The sequence below is a fragment of the Dermacentor andersoni genome, chromosome 6 (genome assembly GCF_023375885.2).
Source record: "Dermacentor andersoni chromosome 6, qqDerAnde1_hic_scaffold, whole genome shotgun sequence".
Taxonomy (NCBI): domain Eukaryota; kingdom Metazoa; phylum Arthropoda; class Arachnida; order Ixodida; family Ixodidae; genus Dermacentor; species Dermacentor andersoni.
This window is the reverse complement of record NC_092819.1, coordinates 185,242,418-185,266,106: the sequence shown is the minus strand read 5'-3', so window position 1 is coordinate 185,266,106 and position 23,689 is coordinate 185,242,418. Positions and strand designations below refer to the sequence as shown.

General features: G+C 45.0%; 1 protein-coding gene across 4 annotated transcripts in view; it reads left to right on the top strand.

The window, feature by feature from the left end:
* thoc7 (THO complex subunit 7) overlaps positions 1 to 23,689 on the top strand; it is an 83,683-nt gene that overhangs the window by 6,000 nt on the left and 53,994 nt on the right. For 3 of the 4 annotated variants that reach the window (XM_072288901.1, XM_072288903.1, XM_072288904.1), the window contains exons 3-4: positions 374 to 504; positions 3,560 to 3,646. In XM_072288901.1, the coding sequence (XP_072145002.1) occupies positions 374 to 504; positions 3,560 to 3,646 (218 nt within the window). The remainder of the gene's footprint in view (positions 1 to 373; positions 505 to 3,559; positions 3,647 to 23,689) is intronic. The other variant, XM_072288902.1, reaches the window with a different exon arrangement.

The window sequence follows — 23,689 nt, the reverse complement described above, 5'->3', positions numbered from 1 at the left end:
TTTTCCAAGACATTTTATTTGCTTTGCATTTTACTAACCCCTCCTGTATATTCTCTTCTTGAATAACATAAACACTGCTCCTTAGTGTTCAAATTGGATTAAGTCATTCTGTTTTAATTTTTTTCACATGCTTACTAAAGAGTGACAACATTGGGGACATGGTTCCAGTCCGTCTTGACATAAAACATAGTTCTGCATCACCCAGAGAATTTAGACATGTCAACTTGGTAGACACCCTGATTTGGCATTTGGATACACAGCTCTTTCGGAATGGATTGGTGTGCTTGGACGTGTGCATGCTTTTCTATACTTGTCTATCGCATTAGCGTAACCTTAAGGGTGCCACTCGATCATTCCTCTGTTTTGTTGCAAGCAGCAAGATGGTGTACGAGCGCATGCTGATGACACTGGCTCAGTGTGAGTTCTCCATATCAAAGTCCCAGCATGTCTTGGCTATGAATGATGCCGAGATGAAGAACTACGAACAGCTGTACAGTGAAATCGGTGAGCTGGTTGTTCATGACAACGGAATCTCAACCTGCATTGTGTGCATGTAGAAGAGCACTAGGTGAAAAGGCAGAATGAAGGTTGCCCAGCATTGTGTTCAATTATGATTAGACAAAACATGTGAACTGGTTGGTAGCATGATGTCATGCATTCTAACTGAATGCAGACAAATCAAAACGTGCCTATGAATAAGAGGGCAAAAAGTAGCGAATGTTATTGGGCAAGTTGGTTGTAGGCATAGGTCGGTGTACTCTCGCACTCATTTCAAGGGCGTGCGAGGGGGTGCCAGTGAGTGTGGGCGGAGGTTAGTGTGAGTGGACATGAGCACGAATGCGACTGAGTGCCAGTGAGTGAGTGGAGGTTAGTGCGAGTTTTGAGTGAGTGAGTGCAAGTGGGAGTGAGCATCAGTGAGTGTGAGCAGAGGTGAGTGCGAGTAAGTGTGGGTGGAAGTGAGTGTGAGTGGACATGAGCGCGAATGCGACTGAGTGCCAGTGAGTGAGTGGAGGTTAGTGCGAGTTTGAGTGAGTGAGTGTGAGCAGAAGTGAGTGAGTGTGAGTGGAGGTGAGTGTGAACGTGACTGAGTACTGTTAGTGTGAGTGGGACTGTGAATGTGAGTGAGTGCTTGAGTGGAAATGAGTGTGGACATGGTGTTTGTGAGTGAGTGGAGGTGAGTGTGAATGTGAGTATGAGTGCAGGTGAGTGTGAACTTGCCTTGCTTAGTAACGCAGATGACCAATTGCAATGCATGCTCACTGACCTGGAGAGGCAAAGCAGAAGGGTGGGTCTAAACATTAATCTGCAGAAAACTAAACTAATGTTTAACAGTCTCGGAAGAGAACAGCAGTTTACAATAGGTAGCGAGACACTGGAAGTGGTAAGGGAATACATCTACTTAGGGCAGGTAGTGACTGCGGATCCAGATCACAAGACTGAAATAATCACAAGAATAAGAATGGGCTGGGGTGCGTTGGCAGGCATTCTCAGGACATGAACAGCAGGTTGCCATTATCCTTCAAGAGAAAAGTGTATTACAGCTGTCTCTTACCAGTACTCACCTATGGGGCAGAAACATGGAGGCTTACGAAAAGGGTTCTACTTAAATTGAGGACGACGCAACCAGCTATGGAAAGAAGAATGATTAGTGTAATGTTAAGGGATAAGAAAAGAGAAGATTGGGTGAGGGAACAAACGCGAGTTAATGACATCTTAGTTGAAATCAAGAAAAAGAAATGGGCATGGGCAGGACATGTAATGAGGAGGGAAGATAACCGATGGTCATTAAGGGTTACGGACTGGATTCCGAGAGAAGGGAAGCATAGCAGGGGGCAGCAGAAAGTTAGGTGGGCGGATGAGATTAAGAAGTTTGCAAGGACAGCATGGCCACAATTAGTACATGACCGGGGTAGTTGGAGAAGTATGGGAGCAGCCCTTGCTCTGCAGGGGGCTAATGATGATGATGAATGGAAGGACTAAGCTCATTCCGTTCAATAATTGTTTTAAGGAAATATAAATATTTAAAGCAATTTGAGTTATAAGTGTATTCATTAGGTGTTCTAGAGTGCTTGTGGTGTGTTGACCTATAATGGTTCAAGAAACTTCGTACAGATGTGTCAATGGTTTTATCACCATGAATAAATTGAAACAAAATCTTTAGTCATGCTAGTTCTGCCCTACTTTGCATTGTTAATAAACCGGCTCTTTAAAATAATTCTGTCAATGAATCCGTTAACTTGTATTTATTATAAATTAACCTTATTGCCTTCCTCTCTCTGCACCTCCTCTTATGAGCTCTATTGTGTGTGTAAATCAGATACATGCATACTCCAGAACTGGTTGAACAAGCATTTTCTAGGCCAGCAGATTTGTTTTTGCTGGTGCGAGACGAAGGCGTCTTCTCAGAAAGATGAGTCGGTTTGGTGCTCAGCATATACATTGATTTCCACTTGAGGTTATGTTGCTAACATGGGTATCCCATCTGAGAGTGCGTGTTAAAGTGACACCTAAATATTTACCCTGAAATACACAAGTGAGAGGTGTTTCACTAATAATTTAAGTAAAATCAGATATCTGTTTCTTTCTAGTTAGTGTTAGCATTACCTTGGGAATATCGAGTCATCTGCCACTCCTGACACCAAGAAAAGGTAGAATTTTGTATGCGGTGATCATCATTGCAATGAATTTTGTAGTACGAAAAACAACCGTCAGCGAATAGACGGATATTACCATGTAATCGAGAAGACAAATCGTTTATGTATATTAAAAATAAAACTGGGCCCAAAACAATGCCTCCTCCCGCTCCAGATGTAATAGGTGCTAAACTGGAAGTCTGAATATACACGAATTGTGAGTGGCAGAAGGCAGCACACTCGCTCATGAGTGCACTCACTCACATTCACTTGCACTCATTTGAAAGGCGTGAGTGCTAGTGAGATCCATTGAGTGCGAGTGGGTGCCAGTGAGTGTGAGTGAGTGGAGGTGTTCTCTCATCTGCTGCAAGCCCTTGACACACAACTTCCCACAAGCATGTTCCAACAGTTGTTACAAGGCTGTGTGTGTTTTTGGGATATCAGACATTTTTCATACTTTCTAACTGCAAGCTGCGGGCCACAGCAGCTGCCCATTCGACATACATCGATAATCGTGTTGCTGGCTCACAAACTGCAAGATGCTACCGCTGTATGTGAAAGCTGATTTAAGGTTCACTTGTATTCAAAAGCCTGAGAAACAACATTGCAGTGGATCATGGTCAGTTATTGCTAAATAGTGTGGTGCAGCTTAGTACACCTGATCATGATTTATAGGCCATTTTCACACACTCCAGATAACGCAGCAGTTCTCTTGATTTTTCTGGTATTTGCTACACGTGTCAGACAAATAACTAGTAGGTCCATCTTGCACTGATCTTCGTAGCTGTGTTTGTGTCTGGTATGCTTAACATTGTTTCTACTTGGCATGTCGGCTCATCAAAGGGGCTGCCAGATGAACTTTATATTGAGCAATGACTTATTGCTAATTATCATTACACTGCTAGAGTTTGTGTTTGATGTTTCAGAGGTTGGCATAGCAAATGCCCAGAAGAATATTGTGGAGAACAAGTTGGAGCTGCAGAAGGCCAAGAGCATCCGCAAGAACAAACAAGGTCAGCTTGCTTGCTTTAATGACACTGCCTTTAATAGGGAACCTTTGATGAATGTGCATGTTAATAAATAAATCAGCTATGCAAAAATTTGCAAGGTGGAGGAAACTTTAATGAAAAGAAAAAATAATCATCTGCTCATAGGTTGCACAGAGCTATTTCAAGGGAAGCCTAAAAAGCAGTGACGAAGAAACTAGGAATAGGCAAGAATCAGATGTATGCGTTAAGAGACAAAGCTGGCAATATCATTACTAATATGGATGAGATCGTTCAAGTGGCTGAGGAGTTCTATAGAAATTTATACAGTACCAGTGGCACCCATGACGATAATGGAAGAGAGAATAGTCTAGAGGAATTTGAAATCTCGCAAGTAATGCCAGAAGAAGTAAAGAAAGCCTTGGGAGCTATGGAAAGGGGGAAGTAGCTGGGGAGGATCAGGTAACAGCAGATTTGTTGAAGGATGGTGGGCAGATTGTTCTAGAAAAACTGGCCACCCTTTATACGCAATGCCTCATGACTTAGAGCGTACCAGAATCTTGGAAGAACGCTAACATAATCCTAATCCATAAGAAAGGGGACGCCAAAGACTTGAAGATATTATAGACCGATCAGCTTACTGTCCGTTGCCTACAAAGTATCTACTAAGGTAATTGCAAATAGAATCAGGAACACCTTAGACTTCCGTCAACCAAAGGACCAGGCAGGATTCCGTAAAGGCTACTCAACAATAGACCATATTCACAATATCGATCAGGTGATAGAGAAATGTGCGGAATATAACCAACCCTTATATATATAGCTTTCATTGATTACGAGAAAGCGTTTGATTCAATCGAAACCTCAGCAGTCATGGAGGCATTGCGGAATCAGGGTGTAGACGAGCCGTATATAAAAATACTGAAAGATATCTATAGCGGCTCCACAGCCAACGTAGTCCTCCATAAAGTAAGCAACAAAATTCCAATAAAGAAAGGTGTCGGGCAGGGAGATACGATCTCTCCAATGTCCTCCTTTGTGTCCAGGTCTTTTGATGTTGTGCTTAATGAGGCTCGTGCTATATAGAATCGGTCTAGGCTTGTTTCAGGCATTTGAAAATTTAGTTAAAGTATGTTTCTTGTACCTTCATTAAAATGGAAACAAGCATTTGTTTATTTATTTGTCAAGGCCCCAGGGCATTATAGAGAGGAGTGGGGGAACAGAACAAATTATTACCAAAAATTGGTGACAGCTTTCTTGAAGGTGATATAATCGGTGATAGCAGCAACAGAGGCAGGAAGGTGGTTCTATTGATTACTTGCATGCGTCAAAAATGCATATTAGTACCACATAAGGGAGCACCTACTTTAAACATGTGATTGTTACGTGGTGATGAAATGAAGGAACGAATGCCAATCAGACTGGGACCGCTGTGGAGGGGAAAAGACACAGTCCCATAAGGCACTTTGGGTGTGAGAGACCAAGTCAGATAAACTGAGAAAATGTTTCATGACTGAAATGCTTGAGCAACGAGAATAAATAGACATCCTGTGTTAGTAACTCATTCTGAGGATCCCAGATTGTGCATGCACATTCAAGTTTAGGTCGAACTATAGATTTATAAAGCTTAAGTTTAAGAGGAGTTGGAGCAGATGAAAAATTGCTGTGCAGATAACTTAGTGCGTGGTTAGCATTTTTCTATACGAAGTCAACATGCTTGTTCCATGTGAAGTCGTATATTAAATTAACTCCGAGATACTTGTATGAATTTACTGATGTTATATTCGTGAGAACTAATGTTAGATTCGTGAGAATAAGTATAATTGCTGGGGTTAGCAGAATGCTGCGATATCCTTATTAAATTACATTTGGAAGCGTTAAGTTTAATCGACCATGTTTGATGCCACAATGAAATTTTATTGAGATCGGATTGGAGTGTAATGACATTATTATTGTTAGAAGTTATTCTATATGAAATGCAGTCAACAAAAAGCCATATAGACGAGTTAATCGAAGCAGGCAAATCATTAAAGGGCCCCTGAAACTGTTTGGACAAATTTTGTAGACGCGTAGGGTACAGCTTAAGTAGAACATGCGCACCACAATTTAAGTGAAGCGTTACGTATTAATGGAGCTACAAGCTATAACAAGTTACCCTCCTCCCTAGTTATGCTTTTTCTCCTCAACTCGTTCGCCGAGCGATCGAGGCTAAGCTCCACCTTTACTGGTGGAGCTTACTGGTGGTGGTGTGACGTCACGATGCGACGTCACATCATCCACTTTTGTTTGTTTTGGAGCCCCGCCCGCGCGAAACCTTTCCACTAGCCGCTTGGGCGTCGACCCCAAGCGAGAGCAATCAAAGCAGTGTGCATTGCGAGCATTCTGCCGTAGCGCCCACTGTGTCTAGTATTCCGGTAACCACAGGCAAGCTGGGTGTTTTGGCAGATGGCTGTAGGCATAAACTAAAGCTGATGAAGGAACTTTAGCGTAGATGTACGTGAGCGGCCTGATCAGTCTTCACGGTCCAGCCACTTGTTGGCGCAGAGCTTAACCAGTCAAACAAAGAGCTAATATTGCTCTAACCAAGTGGAAAACATTTTAAACATCTACAAACACAACGTGTTGATGTTTTCACTCCTGCGAAAGATTTACACCACTAGCAAAGAAGAATACGTTTTGTTACTGCACTCTGTGTGGTTGAGCTCTATGCCACCAGCTGGCTGCACTATGCAGACTATTCACATTTGCGCTTCTGCTCACGCGTTAAACGGCACTGTCAAGTGGCCAGGCCCTGTCTTTTTGCGCTTGCGTTTGCCCTAATACTGGACTCTCGAAACGCTATTGCGTTAGTAAATTTCCGGTGTAAAGGGACGGCCGCAATCGCGCAAATCCTGGCGCCGATCGGATAGCGGTAGTCCGATGCGCTGCAGCCAGTCCGCTCGTCTGCTGGCTTGCAGAGAGACACAATGTGGCAGCTGGACATATTGCCAGTCGCTACGTTTGCAGTCCACAACGCAACAGAGTCGAACCATAGTGCTAGCGAAAAGACAGACCGGCACTGACGGCGGAGCTCTCGTCGAGAACGGAGCACGTTGTAACACAAGCTGACGACATTTGCTGTGTGCCGGAAGTGCTTAAGTGTACTGAAATATTGTTCTTGTGCATTCTCTTTATGTTACTTTCTTTTTATAAAAACAAGTTGACTAACATTCCAACTATTCCAAACATCATTTGTTTGCCATAAAGTTGGAAAAATTATCGATCACGCGCCCTGGTCAGCCAATCGGATAGCTCGCCCCACTGACGTCATATGGGTGATTTCCGTCATATGGGTAGGGGCGGCTTAAAATTTCACCGAGCAGTGTGCTGCAATCGGCAGCGATGTGCATTTTTAAAACCTTATAATAAATTACACGCTTTACGTGGAGCACTTAGATGTGTCAATTAATGATCAGAAGGACCTACTCTAACGACTCAGTACATTTGTAGAAGATCATCAAAATCGTTTCAGGGCCTTTAATATAAATAAGAGACAGCAGTGGACCTAAGGCGGAGCCCTGCAGCACACCAGAGGTTACTGAAATTATCGTTGAATCACAGCCGCTCGCAGGCGCATAAAGTATTTTGAGCAAGGAGATAAGTATTCAATCCAGACGAGCACCTTAGCGTCAATATTAAGACTGCTTAATTTAAGGAGGGTAAGTTATGTGAAACGGTGTCAAAAGCTTTAGCAAAGTCAAGAAAAATGAATTCAACACTTAGTTACTTATCAAGAGTTTGAACAAGATCATTAGTTAGAAATGAGAGTTGTTTCGCACAAGAAAAACTTCCTAAAACCATGTTGGCAGCCAGCAAAGAAGGCATTGTGTTCCAGGAATGAGAAAAGATTAGAGTACATGACATGTTCTAGAAGCTTACTAGGGACACTAGTTAAGGATATTGACCCGTAGTAATGGGGTGAATGGCTGTTACCTGATTTATGTAGTGGAACCACTCTTGCAACCTTCCAGCTGTTAGGCAACGTGCAGGACTGCAAGGACTGTGAAAAGACTATGGCAAGAATTATAGATGAGTATTCAACTATGCTTCTTAAAAACTTTAATGTTAATGTTATCTAACCTTGCAGTGGAAGAAATTTTAAACTTTAAGCTTTTTAATACCCAACTGGTTGACCACAATAAAGTCCAGGGAATGAAAACCAAAACAAGGGCCAGATTTGTTGTGGTTGTGGCAGGTGAAAAGCACGAGGCGAACAGGTCATTCAGTAACCCTTAGCAGTCTTCTGTACAAATGGTATCGCCTTTATAATCACATGACTGTATTTTTTTCATGTGTTTCCATGGACAATACCTTAAAAACCGGAATATAGGTCGAACTTTTTTTCATAATACCATTGCGAAAAGTCGACCGGCGTCTTATATACCGGAGATTGGCGGAAAAGCTACAGAAGTCTTGCAATAAAGGGCGGACGAAGTAAACAGTCATCATCGCCATCCGCAGCAGCGCGGCGTGGCGACATTGTGGCACCGCTATTTTGCGTTTCCATTGTCACAAAGTTGGCCCCCCGGCGGAGGCAACACACCTCTTTGGCCTCTGCTTCACGTAGACAGCACCCCCGGACTGACCCACCCGGGGGAAGTCGGTGGTTGCCTTTTCCTGTCTCTCGCTCTCCCTCCAACCTTCGTCTTTCTCTCACTTTCCATCTTTCCCGTCTTCTCCTGGCTTCTCTTTACTTCCAATTTTTCCAGGCAGCAAGGGTTAACCTTGTGTGAATAGCCAACCTAGGTTATATCATATTTGGTTATAGTGGTAATGTACAGCTGGCGTTTGCAGGCCGTTTCACAGGTCCTGCAACGTCCCCTTGTAGGACTCCACGGTGGGTGGCTGGCGTTACTGCCGAAATTACAATCTCTTATGGCTTCTTCCTTCCCCCCATTACCTGATCGCTCCCGCACCGATGATGTCTTCGAATTTTTTGCTCGTCAAAAAGAAACTTTTCCTTGTTTCCATGTAGAGCACTCCAAAACACCAGACAAACCCGTGCGAACAATCTCACCATTCCTCGTGTCCAAGTCTCTTACCCACGTTTTTGGTACAGGTTATAAAGCATCCAGGATGGCAAGCGGCAATCTCCTCTTGGAGCTCCGCAACCAGAAACAATATGAAAAACTACCCAGTCTAGTTTCATTTGGTGACGCCAAAGTAACAGTTACTCCTCATCGTATCATGAATACCCCCCGTGGCGTAGTCTCCGATGATGATCTCTTGGAGCTGACTGAGGCTGAGCTCTTGGAGGGCTTCAGTGAGCAGAACGTCATAAATGTTAAGCGAATTAAGACGAGGCGTGATAATAAGGAAATACAGACCAAACATCTGATACTTACTTTTGGCACAAGTGTTCTGCCCGAGTCCATCGAGGCTGGGTATATTAAGCTCCGTGTTCGCCCATATGTTCCTAATCCCCTGCGTTGTTTCAAATGCCAGCGTTTTGGTCACAGTTCACAGAGATGCCGAGGCCGCCAAACCTGCGCGAAATGCAGTGCTCATGAGCACACTTCTGAATCTTGTGAAAACTCTCTCCATTGTGTAAACTGTGAAGGGGAGCACGCTGCATACTCGCGGTCGTGCCCATCCTGGAAAGAAGAAAAAGAAATTGTGACGATAAAAGTAAAAGAAAACATAACTTTCAAGGAGGCACGCAGGCAGGTATCCTACCTGCCCAAGAACACATTTGCCGAAGTGGCTCGTCAGGGGGTAGCGCCACAACGGTTTCCGGCGGCTGTCCGACCCACACCCAGTGAGGCGGCAGTGACGCCATCTGCCCCCCGGCGGCTGCAGCTAGCGCTGCTACGCCAACCCAGCAGGAGGGGCCATCTACCTCCGGGCAGGTGGTCCAACGTGCCGAGGCTTTCACGCCAAACAAAGTGCTCCGAAGAGCGCGTGTCCAACGCCTCGCGAGAGGCGATGGACACAACCACCAGCAAGACGGCGCCACCAGCGCCTAAGGAGCGGCGAGGCACTCTCGATCGCTCCAAAAGAGACAAAACTCCTGTCACGGCGCCTGAAAAAGGCCCGTGAGCTAATCCTTATCTCTTAAACACACAGCACCCAACACATTTATCATAATGGAAACACAAATACTACAGTGGAATGTACGAGGACTTTTACGTAATCTCGACGACATTAACGAACTGTTACACAAACATAATCCAAGGTTTCTGTGTGTTCAAGAGACACATCTGAAACCTACAAACACTAATTTCCTTCGTAATTACTCTATCTTTCGGAATGACCGCGACGAGGCTACCGCCTCTGGCGGTGTAGCAATAGTAGCCCACAGATCTGTCGCTTGCCGACCCGTCGCCCTTAACACGCCCCTTAAGGCAGTGTCAGTTCGGGCCATTCTTTTTCATAAATTAGTAACAGTGTGTTCTATTTATATACCGCCAAACCAGCGTCTCAAAAAAACAGACTTTTATAACCTCATTGACCAGCTCCCCGAGCCTTACATACTCGTGGGAGATTTTAACGCTCATAAGCCGATGTGGGGGGACTCGCGATGCGACGCGAGAGGTCGACTCATTGAAAATTTCCTTTTAAACTCCAATGCATGCCTCTTTAATAAGAAAGAACCGACCTACTATAATCCACAGCATAATTCATAATCCTCAATAGACCTGTCTATCGGTTCTGGTTCTATCTTCCCTGATTTAGAGTGGTCTGTAATTAAAAATTCATTTGGAAATGATCACTTCCCAATAACTCTAAACCTAGTAACACAACATAACTCCCCTCCGCCTGTTCCTCACTGGAAATGAGCCGAGGCTGATTGGGAATGCTTTAAAGAATCCACCTACATATTACCAGATTTTATAAGTGATTTTAGCATAGATCATGCCATGTCATATTTTACCGCTCTTATCATTGATGCAGCAGAGAAATTCATCCCTCGGACAAATCGCACTTCATTGAAAAGACTGGTCCCCTGGTGAAATAACGATTGTAGAGAGGCACGGAGGAGACAAAATAAAGCTTGGGGCAAACTACGTGAATGCCCTACTGCCGAAAATTTAGTAGAATTTAAACAGATTAAATCCCAGGGAAGACGAACGCAAAGACAGGCAAGGAGGGCATGCGGGCAGAGGTTCCTTTCAGCTATAAATTCATATACTCAAGAGGCTAAAGTGTGGGACGGGCTTAGAAGGCTAAAGGGATGAGAAATTCATCCGTTGCCCCTAGTAAACGATGAAGGCAATAGCTTAGAAGATCAAGCTGACGCACTCTGGGAACATTTTGAGCAGATTTCCAGCTTAAATCATTATTCCAAGGCATTCCTAAAGCACAAACAAATAGCAGAACGTGAGGCCTTCAACCGCAAATACAGACAGAACGAATTATATAACCTGCCTTTTAACATTGCCGAATTGACAGTTGCTTTGGCTGCATGTCAGAGCTTTGCACCTGGACCTGACAGGATCATGTACGACATGCTTAAACATCTCCACAACGATACTCAAATAACGCTACTCGCACTTTTCAATGCTGTATGGGTTGCCGGGTACCTCCATCTAAATGGAAAGAAGCTATTGTGATCCCTGTTTTAAGCATGGTAAAGATACATCACTGCTGACCAGCTACCGTCCTATAGCGCTTACGAGCTGTCTTTGCAAGCTTTTTGAAAAAATGATCAATCGCCGTCTCGTACATTTTCTAGAGTCCAGCAATATGCTTGACCCACTTCAATGTGGCTTCAGGGAAGGGCGATCTAAAACCGACCATCTCGTGCACATCGAATCAAACATTCGCGATGCTTTCGTACATAACCAATCCTTCCTATCCGTATTTCTTGACATGGAAAGGCGTATGATACAACTTGGCGGTACGGAATATTGTGCGAGCCTTCGGCGCTGGGCATCCGTGGCAATATGTTAAACATTATCGAAAGCTATCTACAAGACCGAACATTTCGGGTGAAAATAGGTAATGCACTGTCGCGTACATTCACACAGGAAACTGGTGTACCCCAGGGAGGCGTACTCAGTTGCACTCTCTTTATCATTAGGATGAACACACTCCGCGCTTCATTACCGCCAGCTATATTTTATTCCGTCTACGTAGATGACATACAAATAGGTTTTAAATCCTGTAACCTTGCAGTGTGCGACAGACAAGTACAGTAGGGATTGAACAAGATATCTAAGTGGGCAGACGAAAATGGGTTTAAAGTCAACCCTCACAAAAGTTTGTGTGCTCTCTTTACAAGAAAGGGAGGCCGGGTTCCAGACCCACGCATGGAACTGTGGGGACAAGAAATACCTGTTAACAAAGAAAAACAAATTTCTAGGTGTAATACTTGACTCTAAGCTTGCTTTTATCCCACACATAAAATATCTCAAAGCTCTTCTCTTCTCAAAGCTGAAATCTCTTGTGCAATATTTATTCGTCTCGTAGACATGTGAGAGTAAAACATCTTTATTAATAATATTTGAATGGCGAGAGCAGTGTGGGAGGAACAATATGCTGGATCTCTGGTCATAGAAGCATTGAAGGTAATGTGCTGGCCAACCAAATGGCCACATCAGTTACACCTCAAGCTGGTAATACCACCACTACTATTCCTGCTACAGACGTCAAGCCTTTTTTGCGCACGAAACTGCGAAGCTACTAGCAACGCATGTAGACAACGAAACAAATAATAGGCTCCGTTTGATTAAGCCAAAGTTAGGTTTCTGGCCCCCCGTTACAAAAACAAGAAAGACTGATGTCCTATTCTGTAGACTCAGAATAGGACACACATATAGCACTCACAATTTTCTCCTTACTGGCAACGAACCTCCTACCTGTGGTAGATGTGGTGAAAGGCTCACCGTCCTCCACATCCTCGTGGGGTGTCGGGAAGCCGAAAGAGAAAGGAGGAAACATTTTCCTCTAGCATACTGATATTATCTCCCTCTCCATCCCGGTATGTTTCTTGGTAAGGAACCCCTTTTTACCACCAAAGCTCTCCTAGGTTTCTTGATGTGGTTTTACATGTTAATAGCCCAATAGTATCGTAGCGCATCCTCTCTTTAGAGGATACTGCTGTGATAGTAGTCCTTGTACAGCACACACCTTCACGTCCTTGCGCTTCAAGGACTCTGTTAGGGCAGTAGTGCTTTCTGAAAGTTTTTATCGAAATGACCAATTTTAGCACGATGTAATTCTTTTACAGTGCTTCTTTCGCGTCCTTGGCACGCTTCATAATCATAGTCACAGTTTTATTACATATAGCTCTTACACATTTTGCAGTGACCATCTTTTAGGCCCCTTTACAGCCCTGTAACATTCATTGCTTGTAATTTATCGCTTTACTTTGATTTCATTACCATTGGCTTGGCGCTCTTTGGCCATACCTGGCCCTTGCGCCATAAAACACCACACATCATTATCATCATTGTCACAAAGTTATATTGGTTAAAGGCTGCTTTTTCACATATTGTTTCAAAATGAGCGGGAGCCGACGGTAATTCACCGTCGCCTTCAAGAAAAAGGCGATTGAGTATGCGGAAGCCCACGGCAACCTGGTGGAACAGCGCGAATTTGGAGTATTCGAAAAGAGCTGTCAGTACTGGCAGAGGCAGAAGCAGCGTATTACAACTTGCAGTAACTGAAAGAAAACGTCATTTCGCGGGCGGTCCGCAAAACTGGAAGACAAGGTTGCGGAGTTTGTCCGGGCTGCGTATTTACAACTGCTTGTAGGTACAGCGGGGCGCGGCACTTGCGGAGACAACGGACGTTTGCTTGCATGTGCTAGAAAGGAAATGTGGGGAGTTTTGCTCCTTGAAAATACGACTCTGCCTAGGTACTACGGAGGAGTTTCTTGGCGCGTGCTGTATGCGCTTGTCCCTAGGCGTGCCGGCAGAAGCCTAGGCGTGCCAGCAGAAGTCGCGGGGCGCAGTAGTGCTGAACTTACCACCGCAAGTTGGCAGCTCAAGGCAACTATATTAATTCGATCATGTTTTTACTGATGAAAACAACGTGTCATTATTTCACATTATTGGCGGCGCCTCCAAGACACCAAAGCGGTAACGGGGACATCAAAGCTAGAAGCCGGACTGGTCTGTGGGTTGGGGCTCACAGAGGCCTGCGCGTGCCAGGGGAGTACAAGATCAGATGTCCGCTATCGCAGACAGCCAGTTTTTTAGGCGAACACCCCCTGGCATGCTTCGGCCTCTGCGACCCCATCCCGCGGGCCGCCCTGCTTCCAGCTTTGATCTCCCCGCTACCGCTTGGGTGCCCCGGAGATCCTGTGCTGCCTGTTTTAATATAACCTCAGGCGTTCTCGTGAGGCCTCTGTTTGCCGGTTACATGTGCCCTCCGGGAGCAGTGCTTGTAAAAAATCTGATCTATCTCCGCGATGAAAAAAGTGACCCGCGACTTAACAACACTAGTCAGAACATTGTCTCTTCAGACACAGCGATCACATCCGCGCCCACTGCCTCACCGCGCGGGCAGCCAGCAGCAGAGCGTATAAACCAACTCGACCGCACTCCGCAATGCCGGCGTGTCTAGGGGTCAAACGAATACAATGCGCACTAAGAAACCTCCCCTGTAGTGCCTAGGCCGAGTCATATATTCAAGGAGCAAAAGCCCCCAGATTTTCTCTCTCGCGCCTGTGCAGAAACGTCGAGCTCCATAAAAAGTGCCATGCCCCGCCGTACCTACTAGCAATTCTAAAAACGCGTCCGGGGAGTTGCGTGTAAGATCGCTGCCGGTGACTGCCGAATGCATCCGTGTGAAAGCGATAGAGATCGCGCGTGCCTCTGGACTGGGCAGCGAGAAGCACTTGTCATCCGACTCTAGTTCGGACGACTCTGATCAAAGGCATTGCTCTGATTTGGAGTAGCGCTTGCACACTTCGTGCCCTTCTGTGTACTGTACACCCGGGCAGTTTTTAACACTATCGCGCGACCATCGACCCGCGTGTTTGTCAGCACCTTATCGTCACGGCACGGAGCGGCGAAATAGCGAAAGTAAGCGCACATGTACACTAGCGCGTATCTCGTTTGTTTCGCCGCTGGGCGCCGTTAATAAGGTGCTGACAAGCACGCGGGTCGATGGTCGCGTGATACTGTTAAAAACTTGGCCAGGTGCACACGCGAGCAGCATTTAAATAAATACTGTCACCATTGTGCAACCGGCTGAGTCGCATTTGTTTCAAGGTAAGGGTGTCTTTCGGTACTTTTGTAATTGAAAAATATTTTTTTCATTTTTAGATTTCGTTAGTTGGGGGATCGACTTATATTCTGGTCGGACCTATAGTCCGGTTTTTACGGTATTGCAAAACTTACGAGGGTTATCTTGTAGTAGAGCTAGTAGTGTATTGCTAAAAAGTACGCCACCTTAGCTTCAGAAGTTGAATTTTTTATATATTCCTTATCAGCGCTGACGCAGGAAGCCCAATATTCAGCGGTTTCAGCTCTTTTACAGGGATGAAATAATCGCTTTTTTCTGTTCAGCAAACGTTTGAGGTTTGTGTTAAGCCTTGGTGCCCGTGAACAATTAGAAATTTCTATTTTAGGAATGTATTAATCCATCATTGAACTAACTTTGTGTTTGAACTGGTCCAATTTCTTGTGCACGGTGCATGTGTGAAAACTAGGAATTATAGTCCGTGAGAAGCAATGCAAGTTCTTTTGTTAACATCAACAAAATCAGCATTCTTGTAATGTTTCATAACTTTTACAGAGCTATTAGGATGAACAGAAGCATTTAAACTGAATAGCATAATGATCACTCAACCCCAGTACATAAACTAATGACAAAACAAGATCTGGAGAAATTGTCAGTATCAGGTCTAAAACATTAGTGGTATTTGGTAAACATTGGGTAGGCTGATGAACAAGCTGCACGAGATTAAAATCGTGACAAAGTTGAAGGAACAAAGAGAACTCAAGTGAATTTCCCGCTGCATTGGGGGACACCATGCATTAGTTGATTGTGGGGAAATTGAAGTCGCATATCAAGAACAAGGAAACCGTGAAATTATGAAATTCAAAGCATTATGAAGATTAAAACACAAATTAGATAAAGATGGTGGTCTGTAACAGACAAACAAAATAACACTTTGGTGACCAATATTTACATGTGCGCAAACGAATTCTAGGGAAGACTTCCAACGTCACTACATCAGATGAGAACACTGCCACCTGTGGAGATATCACGGTCATATCGATAAAATGTGAATTAATTTTCGCATTATAGAATTTTGTGATCAGAAATTCTATCATAGAGCCAGGTCTCCATAAGGATGTCTATATCGGCCGTGCAAGTATCAATAATAAAAGACAGCACGTCACGCTTGTTGCAGACACTGCACAAATTAGTGTAAATGAGAGAGGCTTTTACCAGATCGGTTATATGGTAGCTAAGAAGAAGACAGTGGCGAATCATTGCTGTTCGAAGGACTAACAATGGGGCTGCTAGCTGGAACGGGAGTCTGCATGGTTTCAGCCTCGTACTCACGGACAAACAACATAAAATTTTTTATTAATGTATTCTATTAGAACGAAGAGTATTTTGTTGGCCAGTGCGTAATCCAGAAACTTTTTGCGGGAGTTACATGTAGCTCTACAGAAATCTTCCCCCTCTGAAATGCTGGAGCCACGAAGCTTTGCCCACTCAGAAAGGGCACTTCCTTTAGTCTTCAACAAAGTAAATTTAATGATGGGACAGCATTTATTTGCAATGAAAGAACCAAGCCTATGGGCATGTGATATCATGTCATCGGACATGTTGAAGTCCAGATGTTCAGAAATAGCCTCACAAACAGCCTGCTCATTCCATGTTTTGGACGCACTGTCTGTAATCCCATAAAATAAAAGGTTGTCCCGATGAGGATGGTTTTCGAGCTCATCTAGTCGACTGTTAATTGCCACGGTTTGTGCCCTCACCGTATCTGTTACTACGTGCAGTAACTCAGCAACCGTCTGGACTGTATCAGGCGATTCAACTAGATATTCAACGGCTGCCACATGACTTGTGAGGTGTGACACTTTGTGCTCAAGAAGTTGTTGATTGCTTCGAACTTGATTAAGCATATCAACTAGCTGTCCTGGTTTTGTTTTAGATGGCTGTCCGTTGCATGGCGCCACCCCGTAAAGGTGGAGAAAAGAAACATCACAGGGTCAGTTGCAAGCACGATGCCGAGTGTACGGTCGTGCTGCAGTACATGTTGTCGGTCTCTGTTCATTGGGCCTAACCGTTGGCGGCAACTGCAGAGTCGGTCTGCCTCTCGGAACTGCTCGGCTACACTCATAACAAGTGGCGACGAGGGAAAAAACATTCAACTTTCTCATTGAAGTTTCTTCAAGCGCATCGTCCTTCAAGCTTCAAGTGCACAGTCCTTCCATGCCCACTTCTACGCATGTAAGTTTGTCGTTTGTCTAGTGAATTCGACGCAACAGAACTTCGTCATGCCAATGTTCGGCAACCTCGAAGCATTCTACGGAGGAGGTGGAGATGCATGGCCCTGCTACGTTGGAACGCCTTGAATCTTTCTTCATCGCCAATGACATTCCAGTCGAAAAAGAAAGAAGTCGGTCTTCTTTAGTTGCTATGGGCAGAAGACATATGCTCTCTTGTGGGATCTTGTTAAGCCCGCCCATCCGCAAGACAAAACCTTGCAAGCAATTCTTTCCGTTTTGGGTGACCATTTCTGCCCCAAGCCATCTGCTGTTGTACACCGTTTTAGTTTCAATACGTGCAGAGGGCAAGTCCATCGGTTACTTCGTGGCATCACTCAAAAGTCTCTCAGAATATTGCAACTTTGGAACTGAGCTTGGCAATGTGTTGTGGGACTGTACTGTGCGGCATCAGCAACACAGCTGTGCAGACGAGGCTGCTCAAGAAAGCAGACCTTATGTATGAAGATGCCGTGAAAACTGCACTTGCCATGGAAGCTGTGAAGAAAGATGCCGGCAAGATAGCCTGTACCAGCAGAAGTTTATTTCCTACGCATAAGGTTGTGGCATCAAAGGGGTGTGTCTCATGCTACTGCTTTGGGGAGGAACACCTTGCAACCAAATGCAAGCACACAAGCGCTATGTGCAACTACTGCCAAAAGCAGGGATACATTGCTTGAGTGTGCAGCTCGAAGAGAAAACATGCTTCATCGCGGAAGGGCAAGCCTACAGGAATGCATGGTTTCACGCCTCCAGCTCGTAAAACTTCAAGTGGAATGAACCAAGTCAACACTGTTGACAACAACGCACCTGCCAACGTGTTAAAAATGTGACCAGTCGACACAATCGCGCCTTCACTGCCCTTCACCATGACTGTCAGCGTTTGAGGCAAGCCACTCCGTGTGGAGCTGGACACCAGTGCAAGGGCTTCTGTCATTACAAAAAAAGCGTCTTCAGGAGCTACTACCGTCGGTGACTGTCATGCCATCAGACGTGCTCCTATGGAGCTACTCGGGTGAGCTCACACAAGTTCAAGGCAAAGCAGATGTCGCAATACAGTTTCACGACAGAAAAGCTGTCCTACCTTTGTTGACACTATTGTTGAATTGTTGACACTATTCAAAATGGGTCGAAGTCCACTGACATCAATATCATTGGATGCTGTCATCACAGCATTGCGGATAACATTTGCACAGCATGGGCTGCCGGTTGTCATCGTGTCCAATAATTGACCCACCTTTGCAAGTGAGCAATCCTTGAAATTCCTGACATGGAATGGGATATGCCTCATGCTTGTACCACCCTACCATCTAGTTTCCAATGTGATGGCACAGCATATTGTACAGACTGTCAAGAACAAGAAGAGTGGTTGTGGGTCCTTCCAAACTCAAATTTCAAGGTTTTTATTTCGTTGCAAAACCTGTGGGAGTGCACATGCGTCCCGATATCTTCGGAGCAGCCATGCAGTTATCACGTAATGATACCCCTATATTTGGCGCCCAACATAGAGCCAAAGGCCTGACAGGCTGAGTCTGTTTATGTGAGTGATTGCCACCACATGAACGAACCATGGCAGCATATGGCGCTGACTTACAGCCTTTGTATACGCTGTCACAGGTGGGTACCAACAGGCAACAATTCGAAGCGGCAGTGACTGCTACCGCACAGTCAAGCCCGGCTGTGAACGTTAGTCCTGGGAACCTTTTCAGCTTCGAAGAGGGTAGTGCTACACATGAGGCGTTTTCTACGGCAGGATGTACCCTTGAAGGCGCAAGGCACATTACGCCGAATGCTTTGCGGAGAGCACGGAGCCAGAGCGGCCTACTTGCTCAATGCGTCCAGCTCCTGTGCCAGACATTACTGGCCAGGGAAAGCCTCAGTAGGTGCTGTTGCGCGATGCAATGCACCTGATTGAAAACTTGGCAGGTGCCGTGCAGAACACTACTGACATCTACCGCAGCTGCTAGACCGAAGGTAAGGGTGTACTTACCCACCTTCAGCGGGTACTATGATTCAGTCAGCTCCAGTGAATACTTCGACAACATGCTGACTTACCAGCAGGCAATGAGGCTGTCTGATGGCAAGATGCTGGAACGTGTCGTACCAGTGTTGCTGACTGATCACACTGTCCGCTGGTTCCAGCTTACTGGCTATCGGTCTCGCATGCTTGCTGAGTTCCGAGCGACCTTATGCGAGGAATTTCTGCCCGCAGATTACCAGCGTCGTCTGCAGCACGAGTTGGAGCTATGTACTCAGAATCCGGATGAATCCTTGCTCAAGTACATAAGGCAATGGACGAACTTTATTGTACCGCTGACCCCTCTGCTCCGAATTGCGATAAGGTGGAGAGAGTCACGCGACAAGTTCATCCCACCTTCGCAGTGTACTTGAGAGGTGGCAAGTTCAGGGACTTGGATGAGCTGGCCTTGGAGGCAAAGCGCATACAGGCACACATACTTGCCTCGCGTTCATACCGACCTCCAGCGTCGCAGGCGCTTGAACCATGATGTGCGTGGAACGGGGACACTTTTTGCATTTGTTCCTGGGGAGGTGGTGCGGTTGCTTTCAGTGATGGGCCTCTGAGAAGCGGTCGGGAATTATCTGACCGGGCTCTCGACCCGTACACGTATGCCAAGCGTGCAGCACGTGCTGCCGATGGCCGAGGTGCGCAGAATCGTGGTCGACATGCCAACTCAAGGCTGCCAGAGCAGAGCGTGCCTGCAAGGGAGCAGTTGGTAGGGAGGAACAATGGTCAACCGGCGTGAGGTTGACTAAGGCTAGCTGTCCTCTATTATCGGTGCAACCAGCCGGGGCACTACGCCCGGGATTGCAGACACCCTGCGAACCAAGAGTATGTTCTTTCAGGAAATGAGCCGAGCCGCCAGTGAGCAATGCTGCATGGCCGGTGGCAGTTACAGCGGCACCAAGTGAGACACATGAACTCCTTGCCCCGGCTGGCTTGTCACTTCGGACCACCCAACAACACACCAGTGCCGCTCATAGATGTTAGTCACCCGATGCAGGCTTTTTAGGGCCCGTACATGGTCGCTCCGCCCGTCCGTTCCGCCCTCGTCCGGCCGCGTGCGGAAGCCCGAAAGGCAGAAGGTGTCGCAAAATTCGATGCACGCTCAATCCGCACGAGCGGAACGCACGCGTACTCCTATTGGGCGACGCGGCCTGTTGACAGCTGGCAACCGTTCGGCGGAGCAAAGGTGTTCAAGGTTGGCAACGACCTTTCACAGCAGACGACACTGGCATATTTTTTGCAGATCTGATTTCAAGTTTCCGCGTTCAGGTGAAAATGCGACTCTCGGCTGCCACATTCTGTTCTGCAGCCGTATGTGTTGCATTGGCACCGTCATCCTTCGAAACATTGCACAGTCGTCTTATCTGCGCCACCTTTTACAGATGTATTGCAATCGCATCACGTCGCAGCACGCGACGTATTCTCGGATGATTACTTTCAGTGCGCGCTGCCTTGGCTGGTTGAACAAAACCTCTCTAATTATCCAACGTGCTGCGTTCTGCATCACGCGAAACTGATAGTGTCGCCGGAAGCGCGGTTTCTGTAGTGCTAGTGACAGCTTGCAAGAATACGGAACACATGCACATCTGTCGCGGAATGCATTTGCGTAGGTCGCCAAGACGCACCTTTTTACCACTGAGCACGCGTGTGAGGCTCCGAGTACACCTTGCTGATACGCTTGCTCGTGCTTTTTTTTTTTTCGCTCTGCCAATTTTAAGAGAGTGCTTAAAGCAGTTGGATTCATGGAATGCCTTTTCCTTAAATTATTTGCTCAGCGATGACTGAAGTTCTCACCGTGTGCAAAAAAAAGTTATGCATAAGTGGTTAACTTCATGCAGCAAGAAATTGAAGGTTAAGCAGTGAATGTACAATTCATTATGACTGGCTTAAAGCAATATGTATGTATAGCGGTGACCTTATGCAGATATATGCATACTCATGAGATATGTTTCCAAGGGGAGTACTTATTTGAAAGCATATAATTTACATTGCTGATAAGAAAACTTATTTTGAGTGAAATCAAACAATTGCATTCTTTCTTGCCAGCCTGGCTACCCAATATGTTGCCACCTTACTACTTAACATACCTAATTTAACATTTCAACAATGCACAAACATTACCAAAGCGCACAAAATTAAGCAGTACCTTGACAGGCATGCTCCCTCTCTCACCCATGGCACCAAACAAGGATGTTCGACTTGAGATTGTTTGATACTGTCGGCATCATACATGCGTGTTCTATTTTGATTGCTCTACATATAAAAAATAAGCTCTTATCAGGTTATATGAGTTAGTTGGGCATGAGCTGCATGTTGTTTATGTATTTATGTAGTAACAACCTTGCTAGCTCATGCACAGCCATATTTTTAGGAAAATGAAAAATGCATAAACAGCTGGCCAGTGCCTGTATTTATTTGAAAGCAAACCGACATTATCAAGTGTAGCTTAGCAGTGAGTTCAGTGACCTCTTGTGGTGTGAGAAGGTTGATGTAGTTATTAGTTTTGTGTTTGTCTTTCTTACTTAGTTGCTGTTTTAACATGCACATGACAATGAAATGAAGGTGCGTAGGGCAGAAGACAGGGCCACACAAAAAGCGAGGAAACATTCATTGTCATTTTTTTATTTCCATAACAAACCAGCGAATAGTTCCTTAGGTTCAGTTTTGTGAATAATGCACAAGGTGTTCTGCGTAAAACTGAAAGATTGTAGTGCTCTATTACCTATTCACTATTTGGGTAGCCAAATGAACGATACTCCCATTAGCACTGTGAGAGCACAGAAATTTGCAGTCAAGAGGCCGTAGTGGCTCAGCCTCTGTGCCAAATGTAAAATTGCTCGAAAAGAAAACATGCATACTGGTGAATTGGGTATGCATTCACATCTACTATTCAAATCCACACATCACAAGTTATCTTTCATTCCTTGGCACATTTCTCACCATTGTACAGACTGTTTCAGCGCTCTGTGTGTGCAGTAATATAACTTGGTAAATCAAAGCTGCGGTTATTCAGTACACTGAAAGCAACTTTGCGTGCGGGTTAGATAATATAATGCTCCTACATATGGGTCAGCTTAGTATTATCAGCCGCTTTGTTTACTAGTTCACTGTTATGCCTGAACTATACGGTGCCACTGGACAATGCTGTATCCCTGCAGGCACGCTAGAACAGCTTGGATATGCACAAACAACCCTTTACATCGCACTTAAATTAAGGTGGTGTAGATTTGCTGTCACAATGTGCTTGTAAGCATAACTGCCGAGCATTCAAAAAAGTGTTTGAAATGTAAGGATGGATGCTCAGGTTTGCAGGTGTGACATTTTACATTTATAGTGCAAGGACACACCGACGAACAGGAAGGATACCACACAAATCCTCGTGTTGTGACCTTGCAGTCACAATGCAAGTAGTTTTCAGTGGTTTTTAGCTATAAACATGTGAAGCAATCTGTAAATTCAAAACTGTATTAAGTAAACTGAGACACCATGAAAAGCAACATAACACTAAGGTGTACACATTTTTTTGTCACATCAGCTCTTTGCGGTGCAGGTCAAATATGTATACAAGCTATTTGTAGGAAGTAGGAAGCCTATCCAATATAAACAAGAAACTTGCAGGCAAGGTAATCACAACAAACCAGCTGAGACGGTGGTACTATTCTACTTGTTTTCGTTTGTGATAGCACAAGTGTTCCCACTTGTGCTGCTGGATGGTTGTGACTGATATGCTCGCGAAGGTTTGGGTCATTCACATTTCAAGGGAGTAACTGTTACATACGTAAATCATCTTCCTCTGCCTATATCAATGACTTAACTATATGTGGCAGGTTTAGCTGTGTGATTATTGGTGTAGCTGAAGTGATGTATCACACATAGTTTCCGTGCACTACCCAATTGGCGAAAAGCATGCAGGAATTGGCCTTTGAGCTATTGGTTCAGTGGTGGCTTTCCACTAAACTGACTGTTGAAGAGGCAGATTTCACTTCATCAAAAGGCCCATGTGAAAAATAGCCTAGAACTCGTGACGCCAAATACTGTCACCATGTGTGACTGAAGAACAATACGTTACAGAACAATGAGCAGTGGAATTAATCTCATTAGTATACAAAGAATTGCAGCTGCATTCAGTATTTCACTGCTGGTATACTAAACACAAACCTTTATATGAGTTGTTTGGATGGCATAGTCAACAAGATCCCTCTAATGAGCTGTGGCAAAAGCTAACTAAAAAGCTGCTACCCCAGGTACTGCATTGGCCTAAAATATGGATTCTTGCATGCAGTGAATACAGTTCTTAAATAGGTTTACATACAAGTATGAAATGTTGTAACTGCACCATGTGATAAAAGTTCAATACGATCAGCTGAATACCACATAGAACATCTTTAATGGGTATAGTTGGTACAACGTGCCTTGATATTAGAAGTTGTGCTGTTTTATTCACACACACATGCACATAAATGCAAGGTACACATACATTTGTGTTCACGTGTTACTGTGTGCATCAAATGAACAGCACCACTTATACTACAAGCCATAAAGATAAATAATTTTTTGTACCAGTCTAATTCCTATTAGCTACGCAGTGATTTTTTTTTCTCA